This window comes from Mya arenaria, chromosome 2 (genome assembly GCF_026914265.1).
Source record: "Mya arenaria isolate MELC-2E11 chromosome 2, ASM2691426v1".
Taxonomy (NCBI): Eukaryota; Metazoa; Mollusca; class Bivalvia; order Myida; family Myidae; genus Mya; species Mya arenaria.
Genome location: NC_069123.1, coordinates 67,238,260 through 67,256,491, shown reverse-complemented (window position 1 = coordinate 67,256,491; position 18,232 = coordinate 67,238,260). Strand labels below are relative to the sequence as shown.

Here is an 18,232-nt window from a genome sequence, read left to right as displayed (position 1 = left end):
TTGAAGTACTTGGGGTTTACCTTTACGTTTTATTATTATTATTTGTTTTATTAATAAGTTTCCTCAAGTAAATGCTTACTTTGATAAGATTTCAGGGCTTTTTCTATAGTACCCCGGGTCCGACTATCGGACCCATTCCCAAAGCAAAATATAAGATATTTTTCCCAATCCTCAGAAAAAAATCCCAATCAACATTAAATTTTTTTTTTTTTTTTTAGAAAGTCTTTTTACATGTACTGGATCATTTTCAACATCATATCAATTATGTGATGTAAAGTTTCTTTGTTAATTGAATTCAGAAATCATTGATTTTCATCACATTCAGATATCTGTATGAAATATTATCTGTCATGTTTAATTTGTTGCAATAGATATTTACACCCAAGGTTTGATATTTCAGCCATTTTGGGTCTTTTAAAGGGAAATAAACTAAATTCAAACCATTTCCTAATTTGCTTGAGACTAGACAGCTTTTTCTTCTAACTGTAAAATTTCCCAATTTTGGCATTTTCACGACGCAAAATTTCCCAAAATGTCTAGGGTCTTTTTCCCAAATTGGGCAGAAAAAGCCCTGGATTTATCTTTTACGTTAATATCTTTATTAAGAATTGTCACTCTTATAGTGAGGTTTGTGCACATAAACTGGTTTTAAACCCCCAGTAAATTTACATTTTACTGACCGTTCCAAGGCAGTACCTAACAATTCTTGATAAACATACTTGTTATATATATAAATATATATATATAGCAGATTTTACATACCAATTATATATATATATATATATATATATATATATATATATATATATATATATATATATATATATATATATATATGTTTCTTGTTTGTGATTTTGTGTTCTATGTCTTTGGCGTTTGCCCATTGCCACTAAACCGGGTTTATGTTTGAACGTTTTGCTTCTGAGCATATTTCTGTAGCTTTTTGCATATAATATATATATTAAAACAAATGCTCCGAAACAGTCAACTCAACAAATCATAACCAGTCAAATATAGACTGGTACCCTTCGTTACTTTTTGGTAAAAATCTAACGACAGGTATGCGCCAATTTTTGTAGAAAAGAGAATAAGGGTACCAGTCTAGTCAAATATTTGACAGCATTCGGAACTCCTCGGTCATTTTTATCTTAAATGGCCGAGGAGCTCCGAATGATTTGACAGCTACGTCAGAGCTAAATGTTTGTAAAACGAAAGCAGATTGGCTCTTAGACAAATTTATCCCTACTGAAGTATATATCATCCAATCATCGTTCCCGTATTAGAAATGTACATCTTCAGCAGAAAACAAAATGGAAGGCAATAAAGACGACAGTGTAAAATGTATTCGTATTGCAGAGGGTTGTATTGCATCTGGAGACCATGAAAAGGCTATAAAATTTCTTAACAAAGCAGAGAGACTTTATCCCACTCAAAAGGCAAAAGGTGTGATTTTTTGATTGGCAGTTTTCAAGCAGTGGATATGCCATGAACTTGAAGACCCAATATTTCTTAATAAAAAAATCGTTGATTACTGTACCATAGAGCAGACTGTTTAATGTGATGAGTTATTAAAGGAAATTATTCGAAGTATTGATTGCTAAATTAATTCAAGATCCTGGCATCTTCCCAAAGATTTTAAAAGTTTTGTCCATGTTCTTGCTCCTTGTATGGTCTATCAGACCCATTTCACATAGCAATCTAGTCTATAGGCTTTACTCTTCCCAATCGCCTAGCAAAACGAAGGATTATATCATCATGACAGTGGGGAATGTACATCTTGACTAGTAATTTATCACAGAATCTATTGTCATTTTTCTAAACTTCAGGGTTTAGGGTTTTAGAGGATGATAACTTGGGAATGAAATTCCAAAATTAATGTGAAACTTGTTGTTTTGTGCCGAGGAAAAAAAAATCAGTCCACACAACTACATTAACAAGTTCTCTTTTTAAAGTAACCTGTCATTTTCGTTTGCTTAACTTCAGGCCCTACCATATTTCCCCGACTATAAGGCGATCCGCTTATAAGACGACTCCTAACTTTGCCTATGAAATCTGGTGTTTTTGTTTAGAATCGTTTATAAGACGGGGTTGATTTTTTAAGCTAATACAGCACTTCAATTTCTCCAAGTGTCTGATTATGTTCAAGCTAAACAGTCAATTATCAACTACATTTGTTTGGAAGAAAATCACCAATTCAATATGAACTGTGAACTCTCGAATGGGGAGGTAGGTTAATAATAGAAGAAGGTTACGCGGTTGATGATTTATTTAAAGTATCATTTTTTCATACAAGTTCATTCATATTTGTAGTAAACTCAAATACATCGGCCATGATTTGAAGGTTCTCAGACGAGGATTACTGATTATTATTTTTCCAATCAAATGGTATGTTCTAACCAGCCTAGAAGCAATCTTGTGAGTAAATGGTATCATACGGTAAAGGCTGACCTATTTAAATACGAACCATTGCCATGCACCTTTGATGCTTACCAGCTCGTGCTGTGACGTCACAAATTGTACCGTTTGATCTGCAGCCGACAAACCCAACACATACCATTACATGTGTTAATAAGTTAAATTTTTGCAGGTGTTTGTTTTGATGGGACTTAAATTGGGAGAAATAACTAACCATTGATGATTGCAGATAAATTAATGTATATTAATTGATTAATGAAATGTTTATTGAAACATGCCAGTAAGTCTGCATGATATACGCAAAGCCTTATTGTATGGAAAAAGTAAGTTTTATTTCTGACATGAATAAAATAAAACGATGCTTTTTTTTTTCAAAATATTTTAATTATTAAGGCAGCAAAATGTGTCTCCTGTGATAAACAACATGTTTGAACTGATAACAAGCGTTTGCCAATTAGAATATATCAAGTGTTTATCGTAGCAAAACAAAGCAGATGGTCATTTCATGGAGGAATAAAAAGTATCTATCTATCAACAGACAATAAATCAGTCAGTCCAATACCGTATGTTGAATAATCCTGATTCAGACTCTATTCTTTCTGAATCTCTTCATAGCGTCAAGTGACAATGCAAACTGTGAATTCATAAAAAATTGGTGTTCTTTGTCGGTATTTGATAATCAACTTGGTAATTAAAAATGTTTGTTTGAAGGGGCAACAGGACTATATAAACCACCAGGTGGCGCTGGGGCAAGCTTTTGTATAATTGTATGCATGTTTCACATCAGGGACACTTTTTCCAAATTTATGCAATGCTTACAAAAAGTTGAGATATGAAACTTTGCAGGCATGTAGAATGAAGGTTACACAAATAAAAAATCCTTAATTTGTTTTTGAAGCAGTACTAGAAACATGACTTTGAGAAAAAAATCCAACTGTCAGATTGAAAATTTGAATTTGCCGGGGGAGTGGCTAATTGGTGTTCTGGGGGTTATGAACTCTCTGTTGTAAACCAGGGTTCGAATTTAACTTTGAGGAGCACTCGCAAAATTTTGCGAGTGCTTTTTGAGGCAACTCGCAAAATGAAAAATCAACTTGCAATTTGATTATTTGCTTTATTCCCTTGTAATATTGTCTAATTTAAGTAGAAATTTACACCTAAGACAAATTATGAATATTAAAACGTATCAATCTTGAGTAACTCAACTACTAGAACTTGTTTATGGCTTTTTCTTTTTGGGGAGTACGGAAAGACTCATCAGATGCTAGACGCTTTTTGATTACAAAGCTGTCCAATAATTTGACATTGTTCACTTTGTATATTTACCCTCACCATCGGGTAATATCCATTCGACAAGCACGGTACAGATTTCATTAAATCTATAAGTATTAAAAGCAATAACATTATAAATTTTAATAAATGAAAGAAACAGTAAAATTAAATTAGCGAGGATGTTCTGGACCATGAAATATATCGATCGACGAAGTCTATTCACTTTGGCAGTTCGGCGGAAATATATCAAAGGTTGATGGGGTTTACATATAGTGCGCGATGATTACGTCATTTGTATTCACTTTGTATTATGCACGCCTCGGAAAGATTCGAGATAAAACTCGGCCTTTTCCGTATATGTTCTATTTTTGAAAACTTACTAGAGCGTGACTCCGTACTATCTTTTTTATACTGGTAGTGTAAACATGCCACTTATATGGTGTTTACACTCGACTACGCAGCGGAATTAAGTTCATATTTATTCTACTGTCTTTTTAACATTTTGTGGTCTAGAAAAAGCCACTCGCAGAATTTTGCGAGCTTGAATAAAAGTCACTCGCAATTTGCAAATGTCGCTCGCATTTTGCGAGTATGCGAGTCTAAATTCGAACCCTGTAAACATTACCACGTGCTGGTGTTTACATCCCTAGCAGCTTGCTTGTAGCAGACAACATGCCTCACTATCAAATACAGTAGTAACAAAAGTGAACAAACCTTGATAAGTTTTTATTCCACCTGCATATCCCAAAATTATTGATAGATATCATCAGCTTCATATGCTACATTTTAGTCTAATTGTTTGCTATATTAACACTTTTTTCCTTTTGAAGCGTTACATAATTAATAAGTCTGGTGAATCTTTCCCAGGTTTAAATATGTAACATTGTTTTCATATTTGTCGTTTTAAAAAAAATAATTATGAACCTCATTGCTTAAATGTTAGTTGCTCCTACGCTTTTCTATTAAAAGCTTTGTCATCATTACAAATGTTTATATCCCAGCCAGGTAAAATGAATATCTCCTATTGTTCTTCAGTCATGTTAACTATATATATATATATATCTTTGTCCTGATTATTTTGTTCCATATTTTGAGTCTTCTTATTCTGCCCAAAGTTATTATTTTAAAGGAAGGCAGTACCTAGTTCCATGTCTAAGTCTTGCAAATGTTCACGTATAACTGTGTTTGAGTTCCCTCCTTTTTGACTCAAAATGTGCGTTTGATTTCCAGTTATCAATACACAAACCAGATTCCAGCCAGTGACATTTAATTACCAATTAAAGGTGTCAACACTATCTGAATTGTTTCCTTGCTGAACTTGTTTACAATAAGGTTAATTTGTAGTAGGGTTGTGGATGCATTCAATAAAGCATTATTATTGTATGTTGACAAAATAATTAGTTTTGGATTCCAGACTTAGAATAAACCTTGCTATTTTGGACTGGAATGAGAATGTTGATTCTAAATATTTGAGAGGGATGTCCCATACAGAAAAAAAGATTTAGTCGAAATAACAAAATGCCAGTCAGGAACAAGAAAAGATCATTTCAAAGAAAACATCTGTTAAAGATGGCTTGGTCATCTTTATTTCACATAGAAGATTGTAGTGTGGGGAAATACATTGTCTGCTCTGATCAGCCCTGTTTGTTTACATTTCTCTTGTGTGTGCTAAAGATAGAACACCGAGTTTAACAGACAGGTACATAGCTGAGGGAATTTACAATAAGCCACTCCCCATTTACTTGCTGCCGAGGCAGCGAATGTTGCCCCTTTAAGTGTCTTCATTAATTGTGCCAAATCTGTTAAAAACATTCACCAACATGTTATAAACATTATTTCTCGATAAGCAAACAGGCATGGCAAGGCGTGTGAGGTTAAATGCATTTTCATGATGGAAATATCTGAGGCTGTCATACTTTTCCGTAATCTTCAGTATGCAATTAAAGCTGTGTATTGGAAATTTTTATTTACAGAAGTGTCAGTCGTAAGGGATTAGTGGCTGCTAATTAGTGTTTATATGGCTTCGTGGAGTAAAACATTAGTACCGTGGACGCGTTAGAAAGTTGGCCGCTTTATGCACGTACTTTTATATTGTAAAAACGAAGGGGGGAATTTGGAGTGGCCGGATAAGGCAGGTGGCCTTTTAGAGCAGGTGACCGTTCAACCAGGTTTGACTGTATGATAACATGCCACCTGGGAAGCTTAGTTGGTAAAGAACCTTCACTAGAGTTTACAGTTTAGGTGGCATATGTTCAAGCCCTGCACAGGGCACATTTTTACTGTCAGATTTTCAACATACTGGTATCAGGAGTAAATGGCAAAAGGTTGATGGGGAAGTGTGTTGTGTGTATGGGTATCCATATTGCCTTGGTTATTGTTTGTTAGTAGATTGCCATGCTAGTTTTTCTTCGTTTTTCAGATCTTTTGACAATATTGAATGTTCATTCATGATCACTCTTGTATTCCTTTCTAGATTTACTTGAAGAAGTAAAAAACATGAGTGAGAACACGGACAAGGGAGGAGGGACAGAGCCAACAATGAATGGTCCCAGAAAAAGGCGTGGTAGTGTGGGTAGGGACACAACAGATGGTGGCACCGAGGTTGTCCATGAGAAGGAGTATTCAGAGGAACAACTTGTGCTGGTCAAACGGTTAGGATCATTAATTCCTATTTCTCATCTTAGATAAATTGATTATTTTTTTATCTCCCCCCCCCCAAAAAAAAAAATTAAATAAAAAACAACAACAACAACAAACAAACAAACAACAGAGAATATTGCTTTAGTCTGTGATGAATGTCAGAAATAGTTTTTAAAGAAGCTATATGTAATATTTATTAAATTCAAAATTATTCATAATCTGGGCATCATTCTATTGTATGTAATAGTGCAAAATTTTATTGAAAATCAACTGTACAATTTGTCATTTCTGCATGCATAACAATAACATGGTTTTTTACTCCTACAAAGCCTTACAAGTCAGCCCTTAATATTAAATAAGTTTGTTCAATATGCATTATTATTTTGTCAACTCAGTTGTCAAACAAACTTTACAGGGTTCAAAAGTGTAAGGATTACTATGAAGTACTGAGTGTTGAGAAAGAGGCAAGTGAAGGTGATTTAAAGAAAGCGTACAGAAAACTCGCCTTACAGATGCATCCGGACAAGAACAAGGCGCCAGGGGCCACTGAAGCTTTTAAGGGTACCTCCATAGCATCAAATATATTGCACTATTAAATAGATTTCAGTTCATCAAATTCATTGTGTATGGCAAGTGATGAAATATATTATACTTGAAAAGTGATGAATACATTATATAGTATCATGGGCAGGGATAAAATGTCTGTTTAATACGGCTTCACTTAATAGAAAAGTATGTTATGATATGTGTCATGTATTTGATTTGAAACTTCAGCTTCATGCTAATAATAAATTTTGAATGAGCATTCCACAAAAAATGTCTATAACTTCATTTAAATTTCAGCTGTTGGCAATGCGTATGCTGTGTTGAGTGATCCAGCCAAGAGGAAGAAGTATGATGTGTATGGTCCTGATGAGGAAAAACGCAGTAGTCGTTCTGGCGAATATCAGTATGACTACTCACACGGCTTTGAAGGTGAGTGGCATTATGAATTAGTAGAATAATTGCCGGAAGCCAAATTTGACGAAATTTTATATTGGTCATGTATTTAAAACATCTGCTCTAACAAAGTTATGATTATCTACTCCTAGCTTTACAAAACATTTTATCATTGATACGTTTTAGTCTGAGATGACAGTTTGAATCAAAACTTAAATTCAGTGGTGAATAAAGATAATATGTTACTTTGATTGTTCAATTTGTTGATTGGTTTGATGATTTAATTGCTGTTCAATTGCATATCATTTATTGTTTATTTGACAACAAGGTATAAAACAGTTATGTCATTCACTACCCTTATGATTGAAATATTACACTTGCTCTTCAGGGTATATAATCTCTGATCCACAACGGATGCAGTAACTATATCATAAATTACAGCACTAAGAAACTTACATTTTTACTTGCAGGTGATATATCTCCAGAAGAACTATTCAACATGTTTTTTGGAGGTGCAGGTAAACAAAGGTTTCATTTGCTGAATGTACTATTATATAAAAGAGGCAATCCTTTTTTTGCTCAGCTCTTTAATAGTCTATTACAATGAATGATTATAAAAGTTATTTCAATGAATTTTTTAGACTTAAAAATGGATACATCACCTTATACAATGTAGTTTATTTGATCAAAATTAATAATTTTGGAAAGTTTTGCTGATTTTGTCAGGGTTTGGAGGTCGTGTACACAGGCACCGCAGGTCCCAGTCTAGGGCCACTGAAGAGGTAAAGTATCATGTTAAAACTGGTAACTTGTGCATGTGGCAGACATGAAGGGTTGTGGCCTTTTGATTTATATATGTGTTTCAACTTTGGTAAAAGAGTCTTCAGCTGAGATGAATATGTTTTATTTCACATGCTCTTCAAGTAGATATTGAATATCCATGATATTGACAATTTTCACAAATCGTTAGAGCTTTTGAGACACAGATTTAAATCAAATGGCTGTGGAAAATCCTGCTAAAACTGTTTTCTAATGCCAGATCAGAAATAGTGTCAATTTTACAATGAGATGTCTAAATTATGAGGGAAAAATGGCATTCTCCTTGGCAGAAGTCGAAGATTATGGTGGTGAAAGGATTCAACCTGTGTTCCTTACTGGCATTAGAAGACATTTAGGCTAGGTGTTGTACAAGGTGGCTTTGATGTAATATGTACCTCTCTTACTCTGAATTCAGGGCATGTATACCAACGACGATCTCGTCACTCCCATATTCACAGGCAGCAATTTAGATATTCTTCTAGAGAGTCCTCTAGCGATGTAAGTGATATTCCGGGTAAATGATTGATATATGCCTGAACTAAAAACGATTGTAAAGGAAGAAACTGTATGTGTATTCAAACAGATTTGCCCATGTACCTCATCATCTTTATGAATTCTTGGCCTCAACTGCTTATAACCTACTTTGTCATTGTTGTATACCATAGTTTACATGTATGTACCCTGATGTGAAAATAATAACTTCGTTGGTTTCCTTTCAGTTGAAAAATTGAGTCGCTCATGAGTGTCAATTTAAATTATGACTAACAAAAGTTAATTAAATTGAAAATGAAGACTTGGCTTCTGTTCAGTCATTACATTATTTGCTTTATTATTTTGGTGTTGGTTTTTTAGCATTACTTACCTCGATATTAGACCACATACTCACATTTATTTTTAAACCAACAAATTATGATTTATTTAATACTGCCACCAAGTAAGTGACCCCAGAGCGAGACTGGAAAATAACCAGTGCATTCTAATCATGATTGACAATGAACTTTTATGATTCATGCATCAATAAAACCAGAATTGTATTCTCTTTTAATAAATGTAAATTCTATTTTAATGAATAGACATTGCCACAATAGAAAATTTACAAAAAGACAAGTGCCCTGACAAAAGTCACGAATATGCACTGATTCTAATCTGGTTATTGGCTTATCTGGGGTTGCCTGCTCAGTTATTTCTGACATTGGTATATATTCAATTGAAGGTTAACTTTGAATCATTCAAAAATCTGTTTTTAACTCATCTGTTTTTTGGCTTGGTGTGGTTTTGGGAAGCAGTGTTGTCTTAACCCTTAGTGTTGTGCAGAAAGTTTGCCTTGCCAAAATTTAAAGAAAATCTCATTGAAATTGGTAAATTATCTAAATATATTTACAATGTGCAAATGCATTGCAAGTGCCATAACTCTGTTCTATATGCCATTCATCATTGTTCATCATTGTTACAAAACCCCTTCTGGAGTTGTTGATAAAACTATTTTTGGCTTCTTAATGTGGTCTCAAGTTATGATCAGGGCTTCCATTAAGAATTTAAAACTGGAAGTATGAACTTCCTGTCAATCAATTTTGGAAGTTTTACACTGAAATGTGGAAGTTTAAGTCTCCCAAATACAATATCTTTTTCAACTATTTTTAGTATATTAAAAATCAAATAATTTGTACTTTTAACTTGCCAAATTCACGGACTTATATTATGATAATTCATTTAACTTGAAAACAGCTAAACTGATTGAAATTGTGACCATAAAAGTAATATTGACAAAAGGTTTTGATATTTTGAACTTCCAAACTTCAAATTTGAGAGTTTTCTTCAAAATTATGGAAGTTTTTGTACATCCAAAGAATCAATTTTGGAAGTTTTAACCCATTTATAGGGAGTAATGTACTTCCAAACTTCCTTTAACGGAAGCCCTGTATGATGCTGCCACTATCCAGACTGTCAGACATCAAACACTTTTATCATTCATTATCATCTGCTGCACATACAACAACTCACCTGTAATCTCCTTTCTGTTACAGGGCAGTGGGACATTGTTTCTCCAGTTGGCTCCCATCCTGCTACTTGTGGTTATATCCCTTCTTAGCAGCCTGTTTGTGTCCGACCCTGTCTTCAGCCTTCAACGATCAGAGTAAGAGAGTAACTATAGTAGACTTCATAACTGTGGTTGCTGGTCCATAATATTTCAAAGATATTAATTAAAATCTTACTGATGGTGTGGAGTCAGCAAGCCCTCTTTTTAACCAATAAGTTTTTACTTATATATGCTAACCGACTTAGAATGTAACCTAACCATTTTGATTAGCCTCCATGCACAAAACCTTGATCATTCTGCATTCCTGTATCTAGAATGTGATGTTTTAATATTTGCGCCTCTTTCAAAAATGTTGCATTGCATATGAAGAAAATTGTTAATTGGAAGTATTTAAAAGGCTGCATAAACAGTTAAGATGTCTTTCCATTTGTTTACAGTGATCTTGATTTAAAAAACATATGATCATGCTATGCTCAACTTGACCCCAGTATATAAAACATTTGATAATCGCCTTTTTAGGATTTGAATGTTTGATCATTATGTTTTCGGTATTTGAAATAACAAATAAGTGCTTGCTTTTATTTTCCCAGTTTATTTATACATTCTGGATAATAAATTTTAAGTGTAAATAAAAAAAAAATACCATTTTTAAACAAAAACATGATTTGAAAACACAAATTAATATCTTCTGAATGAATGTAAATAAAACTATATACAATATGATAGGTAAGGCCTAAAAAAAAATACATTTGGTTCGGGTTACCCGACCCTACCTACGGAATAGGCGCCGACCCTACCGTTTTTATAGTCAGTTTGAAAAAAAAAATAAAAAACTAAAAAAAAAAAAAAAAAAAAAAAAAAAATTCTTTTTTTTTTAATTGCTTTTCAATGTGTAGTTTAAAACCTTAAATGCTTATACAGGAGATAACTTTAACACCATTCTCCAATGATGAAAATAACATTCTTACATAAAGCCTAATAAAAAAAAAAAAAAATAAATAAATAAAAAGCCTACCTACCCTACCTATTTTTGAAAAGGATGTAATCCTAACCAAACAATTTTTTTTTTTAGGCCTAAATGTGTTATTAAAGGGCAGAAACTACACCTGTTGAAATAGTATATGAGTAGACAGAGCTTGAAATAGTGTATGAGTAGACAGAGCTTGAAATAGTATATGAGTAGGCAGAGCTTGAAATAGAATATGAGTTAGGCAGAGCTTGAAATAGTATATGAGTAGGCAGAGCTTGAAATAGTGTATGAGTAGGCAGAGCTTGAAATAGAATATGAGTAGACAGAGCTTGAAATAGTATATGAGTAGGCAGAGCTTGAAATAGAATATGAGTTAGGCAGAGCTTGAAATAGTATATGAGTAGGCAGAGCTTGAAATAGTGTATGAGTAGGCAGAGCTTGAAATAGAATATGAGTAGACAGAGCTTGAAATAGTATATGAGTAGGCAGAGCTTGAAATAGAATATGAGTAGACAGAGCTTGAAATAGTATATGAGTAGACAGAGCTTGAAATAGTATATGAGTAGACAGAGCTTGAAATAGTATATGAGTAGACAGAGCTTGAAATAGTATATAAGTAGGCGGAGCTTGAAATAGAATATGAGTTAGGCAGAGCTTGAAATAGTATATGAGTAGACAGAGCTTGAAATAGTATATGAGTAGACAGAGCTTGAAATAGTATATGAGTAGGCAGAGCTTGAAATAGAATATGAGTTAGGCAGAGCTTGAAATAGTATATGAGTAGACAGAGCTTGAAATAGTGTATGAGTAGACAGAGCTTGAAATAGTGTATGAGTAGACAGAGCTTGAAATAGTATATGAGTAGACAGAGCTTGAAATAGTGTATGAGTAGACAGAGCTTGAAATAGTGTATGAGTAGGCAGAGCTTGAAATAGTATATGAGTAGGTAGAGCTTGAAATAGTATGTGAGTAGGTAGAGCTTGAAATAGTGTATGAGTAGACAGAGCTTGAAATAGTGTATGAGTAGACAGAGCTTGAAATAGTATATGAGTAGGTAGAGCTTGAAATAGTATATGAGTAGGTAGAGCTTGAAATAGTGTATGAGTAGACAGAGCTTGAAATAGTGTATGAGTAGGCAGAGCTTGAAATAGTATATGAGTAGGCAGAACTTGAAATAGTATATGAGTAGACAGAGCTTGAAATAGTATATGAGTAGGCAGAGCTTGAAATAGTATATGAGTAGACAGAGCTTGAAATAGTATATGAGTAGACAGAGCTTGAAATAGTATATGAGTAGGCAGAGCTTGAAATAGTATATGAGTAGACAGAGCTTGAAATAGTATATGAGTAGACAGAGCTTGAAATAGTATATGAGTAGGCAGAGCTTGAAATAGAATATGAGTAGGCAGAGCTTGAAATAGTATATAAGTAGGCAGAGCTTGAAATAGTGTATGTGTAGACAGAGCTTGAAATAGTATACGAGTAGACAGAGCTTGAAATAGAATATGAGTAGGCAGAGCTTGAAAAAGTATATGAGTAGACAGAGCTTGAAATAGTGTATGAGTAGGCAGAGCTTGAAATAGAATATGAGTAGGCAGAGCTTGAAATAGAATATGAGTTAGGCAGAGCTTGAAATAGTATAAGAGTAGACAGAGCTTGAAATAGAATATGAGTAGGCAGAGCTTGAAATAGTATATGAGTAGGCAGAGCTTGAAATAGAATATGAGTAGGCAGAGCTTGAAATAGTATATGAGTAGACAGAGCTTGAAATAGTGTATGAGTAGACAGAGCTTGAAATAGTATACGAGTAGACAGAGCTTGAAATAGAATATGAGTTAGGCAGAGCTTGAAATAGAATATGAGTAGGCAGAGCTTGAAATAGAATATGAGTTAGGCAGAGCTTGAAATAGTATATGAGTAGGCAGAGCTTGAAATAGTATATGAGTAGACAGAGCTTGAAATAGTATATGAGTAGGTAGAGCTTGAAATAGTGTATGAGTAGGCAGAGCTTGAAATAGTATATGAGTAGGTAGAGCTTGAAATAGTGTATGAGTAGACAGAGCTTGAAATAGTATACGAGTAGACAGAGCTTGAAATAGAATATGAGTTAGGCAGAGCTTGAAATAGAATATGAGTAGACAGAGCTTGAAATAGAATATGAGTTAGGCAGAGCTTGAAATAGTATATGAGTAGGCAGAGCTTGAAATAGTATATGAGTAGACAGAGCTTGAAATAGTGTATGAGTAGACAGAGCTTGAAATAGTATATGAGTAGACAGAGCTTGAAATAGTATATGAGTAGGCAGAGCTTGAAATAGAATATGAGTTAGGCAGAGCTTGAAATAGTATATGAGTAGGCAGAGCTTGAAATAGTATATGAGTAGGCAGAGCTTGAAATAGAATATGAGTTAGGCAGAGCTTGAAATAGAATATGAGTAGGCAGAGCTTGAAATAGTATATGAGTAGGCAGAGCTTGAAATAGTATATGAGTAGGCAGAGCTTGAAATAGAATATGAGTAGGCGGAGCTTGAAAAGCCTCTTTGACACTGTCATTCTTAACAATAAAGTGCAGTACTTAAATACAGGCTGATGAGTCGTTTTATTGGCTGAAAATGTAGGTTGTATTCTATTTATAATCAAATTAATATTTCCAGTCATTCTCAAAGGTTCAGACATTCTTTATACACATAATGCATGCATATTATATTAAGGGTTCAAACATCCCAGTTATTTGTTAACCTTCAATTGCTTGCCAGATCAGAAGTACCTTAGTTTCATTTCTATTGAATTAATGGGAATGTTTTTTCATGTTTCAGTAAATATTCAGCTCAGAGAAAAAGCCAGAACTTGAAAATTCCCTATTATGTAAAGCAAGATTTTGTGTCCAATTTTGCTGGTGATTTACGGCGTATAGAAAGACAGGTGGAAGAAGAATTTGTATCAAATTTACGGCAAAATTGCTGGAGAGAAAGAAGTTATAGTAAGTCCAGTGATGTAACAAGCAACAAACTTAATAAAAATAACATTCTTGTATTTTTTTTCTTTCCGAAATCGAATTTGATAGTTATTTGTAATATATGAAAGGCATACTTGTAAGAGTTAACTTGCAAAGTTGCAATAAGTCATATTGAAAATAAAGTAGACTAGTTTCTTTAAGAGTTAAATGATTTGTATACATTCTCAAGTTTCTTTCTGATCATTTTCTATATACAATAATAAGTATTGATGAATTTTCCAGAGGAAAACATGTTATGGCGGGCCAGGAATTATGCAGATGCAGCATTATATGAAAGAGCGCAAAGCATGGAAACCCCATCCTGTGATCAACTACAGAACTTGTATAAATAGTGATTGATTTATTTCAGACTGGTTTTATTTTAAAGACTGGTTTACAAATGTATAGTGGTTTCATGCCTAGATTAATTGTGAGGTCAGTCTGATACAATGTATCAGTGTGTTGTTTTATCTGAGTGATTTGTACAGAAGAAAATAATGGTGACAACCAGATGGCTTGGAAGCACTGTAGAAAGGATATGCCCACCTGTAGAAAAATATTGTTGAATGATTGAATGCATCAACTTTAAATCATTTTAGAAAAATCCGTTGTGGCATCAAGGTCTAGTCACTTTGACGGGTTGTTTCATTCTTTGTTCTGCTGTAAACAACCTTTACTGTTTAATTTTGGTATTTGAGGAATGAAATATTTCAACCTTTTAATTAAACATTGCAGCATCAAATTACAATGTACAAAGTCTGCTCATAGACCAGGTAGTGTTAAACAGAAAAAGCATGATAGACAGTCATCAAAGTTCATCTTGTGAATGACCAAGCCAATAAACAACAATACCACTCACGTGCTTGGCATTGAACTAGCCAAACTTTTATAAAGTCCAGAATCGAGTCAGCCTTGAAAGCATGTTACCAGTGCAGGGCTTGCGGGCTTGTGCTCATTTTGGCCACTCAATAAACCGTTTAACAATTGTACACTTTAATCATGCATAATGTTATTTGATGCTTTTTTATCTTTAAGTGTGCACTTGAAAACATAATTGTTATACTAATATGTCACCAGTTAAAATTTTGCCAGCTTTTTATAAATACGTTATTTGTATAGAGAATGTTTTAATTTATTTCACAATTTGTATGATGTCATGTTTTTGTACTCGTATGTATTTTACTGATTATTTCTAATACAAATGCACATACAGACAACTAGACTAGGGTTCTGTTGAAAGAAGTTCATGTAGATGGACTTTGATAAAATATACAAATTTATAGGTTTATAGAAATTGTCGACAAGAATATTATATTCATCCATGAATGGAAGGAAAAAATTGGCTTTTTTTTAAGTAGAACTTCCTGTAGAACTTTTTAATTAAAAAGATCATCTAAATTTCTGTAGAAAACTGGATTATTTTGTGAATTGTTAATACCAGGATGACATGAAGTGCAATACTACAGTCTTTTATATAGTGCATGAAATGATTTTATATTTTTCATTTAGGTAACTTTTTTCAATGACTCATTTGACAATTTAGAGATTGAACACTGTGCCAGTCATTATTGAACCAATTTTAATTACTAGGCAAAAATAGTTGTATGTTTTCCTGCCAAAACATGTCTTTTCCACGAAAGAAACTACCAAAACTGTATACCAGAAAAAAATAACAGTCAGGAACTTGTCCAATAGCCAAAAAGTTATGGTTAGGTTACAAAAATTGTGGTAGGTTGGGAAACCCGGAATTATTCTTTCCTTATACAATGTACAAAAAAAAGAACCATATTAGTGTTGTATCTTCGATATGTTTAACAAACCACGCTAGATTTATCACCCAATAGTCATTAGTCATAACTTACAATTATGAAGTGAAAAATGCAATATCAAATACTGTGTACTTCCAAACAAAACAAACATGTTTCTGGGTCACTGTTCGAAAAAGAACTGATAATATTGTAAAGTAACATCATCATAAAACTTAAAATTAAGCATGTGTTTAAACGAGTAGTGAACTTAATTAAATATAGAAGGAAAAAGCTTGATTTGAACTGGATGGAACATGCTGAGTTACCCAAAATCCACCTGGATGGAATATAGTAGTTCCAAACAGTCTTATGCTGTTTCTTAGGAAAATAAAACACACAGTTGGTGTATGAACATCAAGTTGTGGTTATTGACTTGATAAATGTATTTCTTTTATTTCATGTTTTGTGATTTGTTGAAAATAACATTTTATTCTGATAAACTCACCATATGAAACAGTGAGTATATTGAAATATGATTTCACCATTTCTTTCGTTGTCTGTTTTACTATGAAAACCATACATAAACATGCAGTGCTGGAAAAAGATTCCAAGGTATCTTACCATGTGAACACCAAAAGGACACAAACTTGAGTATTATAGCTTTTGGTGATCACTCGATGAAATATACTGCTATCTTACGATAAAACAAACAATTATCCCTATCTTTTTATGCTGTTGTCCCTAAAATGTGTGGGATCCATCAACATATATTTGCTTGAAAGAATTTGTTTAGTTCTGTTTAGCTAGTAATTAAGGTACTTTAACTGGTTTAAAAGCAACACTGACTAAACAATGTTATTTATTAACATTGCTATAGAAATTGTTATATTTAAAATATTTTGTTTTTGTGAAAAAAAAATTATGTAAAAATTCATCGTACATAATTTTGTAGTGAAACACAAACTCTTGAAAAAATCTTTCTTAAGTTTCCTTTTAAACTTGAATAATAAGAACACATGTATTTGAATTGAATTGAACAAAGCCGCATTGAAATTGAGAGCACTGAGTAATAGAAGGAGATGATATCACAGAGCAAGCATTCTTGGTACCATACTTCTTCATACATGTATGGTAGTTATACATGGCATGTTCACATTCTTACTGTGTTCTTATATTTCCTGAAGTATATTTTAGAGCCATACTAATCAGACAAGCTGTCATTGAACATTATGAATGGAGAAAACTTTCCCATGAAAACAACTTATAACAGTACAAGATTGTGTGCCCTTCAAATGCCTGATAAAAGCATAAATTGATAGGAAGTTTTATTTCCCCTTTTCTCATTTCCTTACAATATGCAGTAAGTAGTGTTTGTCCACTTTGAAATTGGAATTCATTAAATAAATTCATTTAGATCTATACATATATCTGAAATTTCACGAATACAGCCCTCAATCTTTATAAAATTCATACTTACTGTGCAAGTGTGATTTTTCACTAATTTGAATTGTAAATAAATTCACCCGGTTGTTGACCAGCAGCAATTTAATTTAAAGTAATGTTTAAAAAAAATATATTGAAAATCTGTTTGAAAAAATGTTTAAATTTTTTTTATAAAGATTTGCATCAGAGACATATTATCTTGCCCATGCCATATAATGCTTAATATCTGAATACATAGATACAAAGTTTTAATCCTGAATCTTGAAAAATGATTCCTTCATACATTGTTTTAATATTATATTGTCCTGCTAAACATGTCATATATAAATACAGATAATCTTTACCAACAGTGTACCCCTGGGTACCTCAAACATAATCTAACTTCAACATCAGTTTCCACATTCCTGTCTTGATGAAATGTATGATTTGTTCTTGATTTTTATTGTAATGTATTTGTTATTTACCATATATTGTATTCTCAGAGATAATTGTTGTTGATATCATTCTATGCCTGTTTTCACCTCGTGTGAATCCTAAAGTCAAATACATTTTAACTCGAAACTAGTGTTCTTTTCATTTCTAATTTTCTCATTGAAAGTTAATTAATTCATAAAAAAATAAATGTTTTGTATTTTCTGTTCCATGTTCTTTAAAAAACACACACTACTTCTGTGTTCACTAATACACTGGTGCAATAATAAAAGTAAATGCTCATCTGTTTAAGAGAAAACAAAGCAGGTCTTAGTGGGAGTTTAACTTGTTTATTAGTGTTTATATTTTAACCATAATTTCACATTTTCATAAGTTCTCCTCAAATATGTTCTAAAACACTGTGAACAAGATTTCAGGAAGGGAGTAGAATATAGTCACTGCTTTGTCCATCTGTCTTTTTGTCTATCACACCCTTGTCCGGATAATAACTTCAACAAAACTACTGATGAGATTGATATAAAA

The 18,232-nt window shown here is 33.0% G+C and overlaps 1 protein-coding gene across 2 annotated transcripts; it reads left to right on the top strand.

The window, feature by feature from the left end:
• The first annotated feature begins 1,220 nt into the window (after positions 1-1,220).
• LOC128205149 (dnaJ homolog subfamily B member 12-like) lies at positions 1,221-17,839 on the top strand. Of its 2 annotated transcripts, none has more exons than XM_052906607.1 (9): positions 1,221-1,443; positions 6,161-6,338; positions 6,743-6,888; positions 7,171-7,302; positions 7,737-7,784; positions 7,993-8,048; positions 10,110-10,219; positions 13,909-14,072; positions 14,331-17,839. In XM_052906607.1, the coding sequence occupies exons 1-9, from the start codon at positions 1,311-1,313 to the stop codon at positions 14,438-14,440; spliced, it is 1,077 nt and encodes a 358-aa protein (XP_052762567.1). In that variant the 5' UTR covers positions 1,221-1,310; the 3' UTR covers positions 14,441-17,839. The 2 variants fall into 2 exon arrangements, with proteins under 2 accessions (XP_052762567.1, XP_052762561.1); XM_052906601.1 differs by lacking the exon at positions 7,993-8,048 and adding an exon at positions 8,501-8,583 and having other exon boundaries at positions 1,222-1,443.
• The last annotated feature ends 393 nt before the right edge of the window (positions 17,840-18,232 follow it).

What these genes read in the sequence shown, in the direction of transcription:
- LOC128205149 (XM_052906601.1), top strand. Translation starts at nt 1,311, where the DNA reads ATGGAAGGCAATAAAGACGACAGTGTAAAATGTATTCGTATTGCAGAG. An exon ending in CTACTCACACGGCTTTGAAG is followed by an intron (nt 7,303 to 7,736) that starts GTGAGTGGCATT and finishes TTTTACTTGCAG; the next exon opens with GTGATATATCTCCAGAAGAA. An exon ending in CATGTTTTTTGGAGGTGCAG is followed by an intron (nt 7,785 to 8,500) that starts GTAAACAAAGGT and finishes CTCTGAATTCAG; the next exon opens with GGCATGTATACCAACGACGA.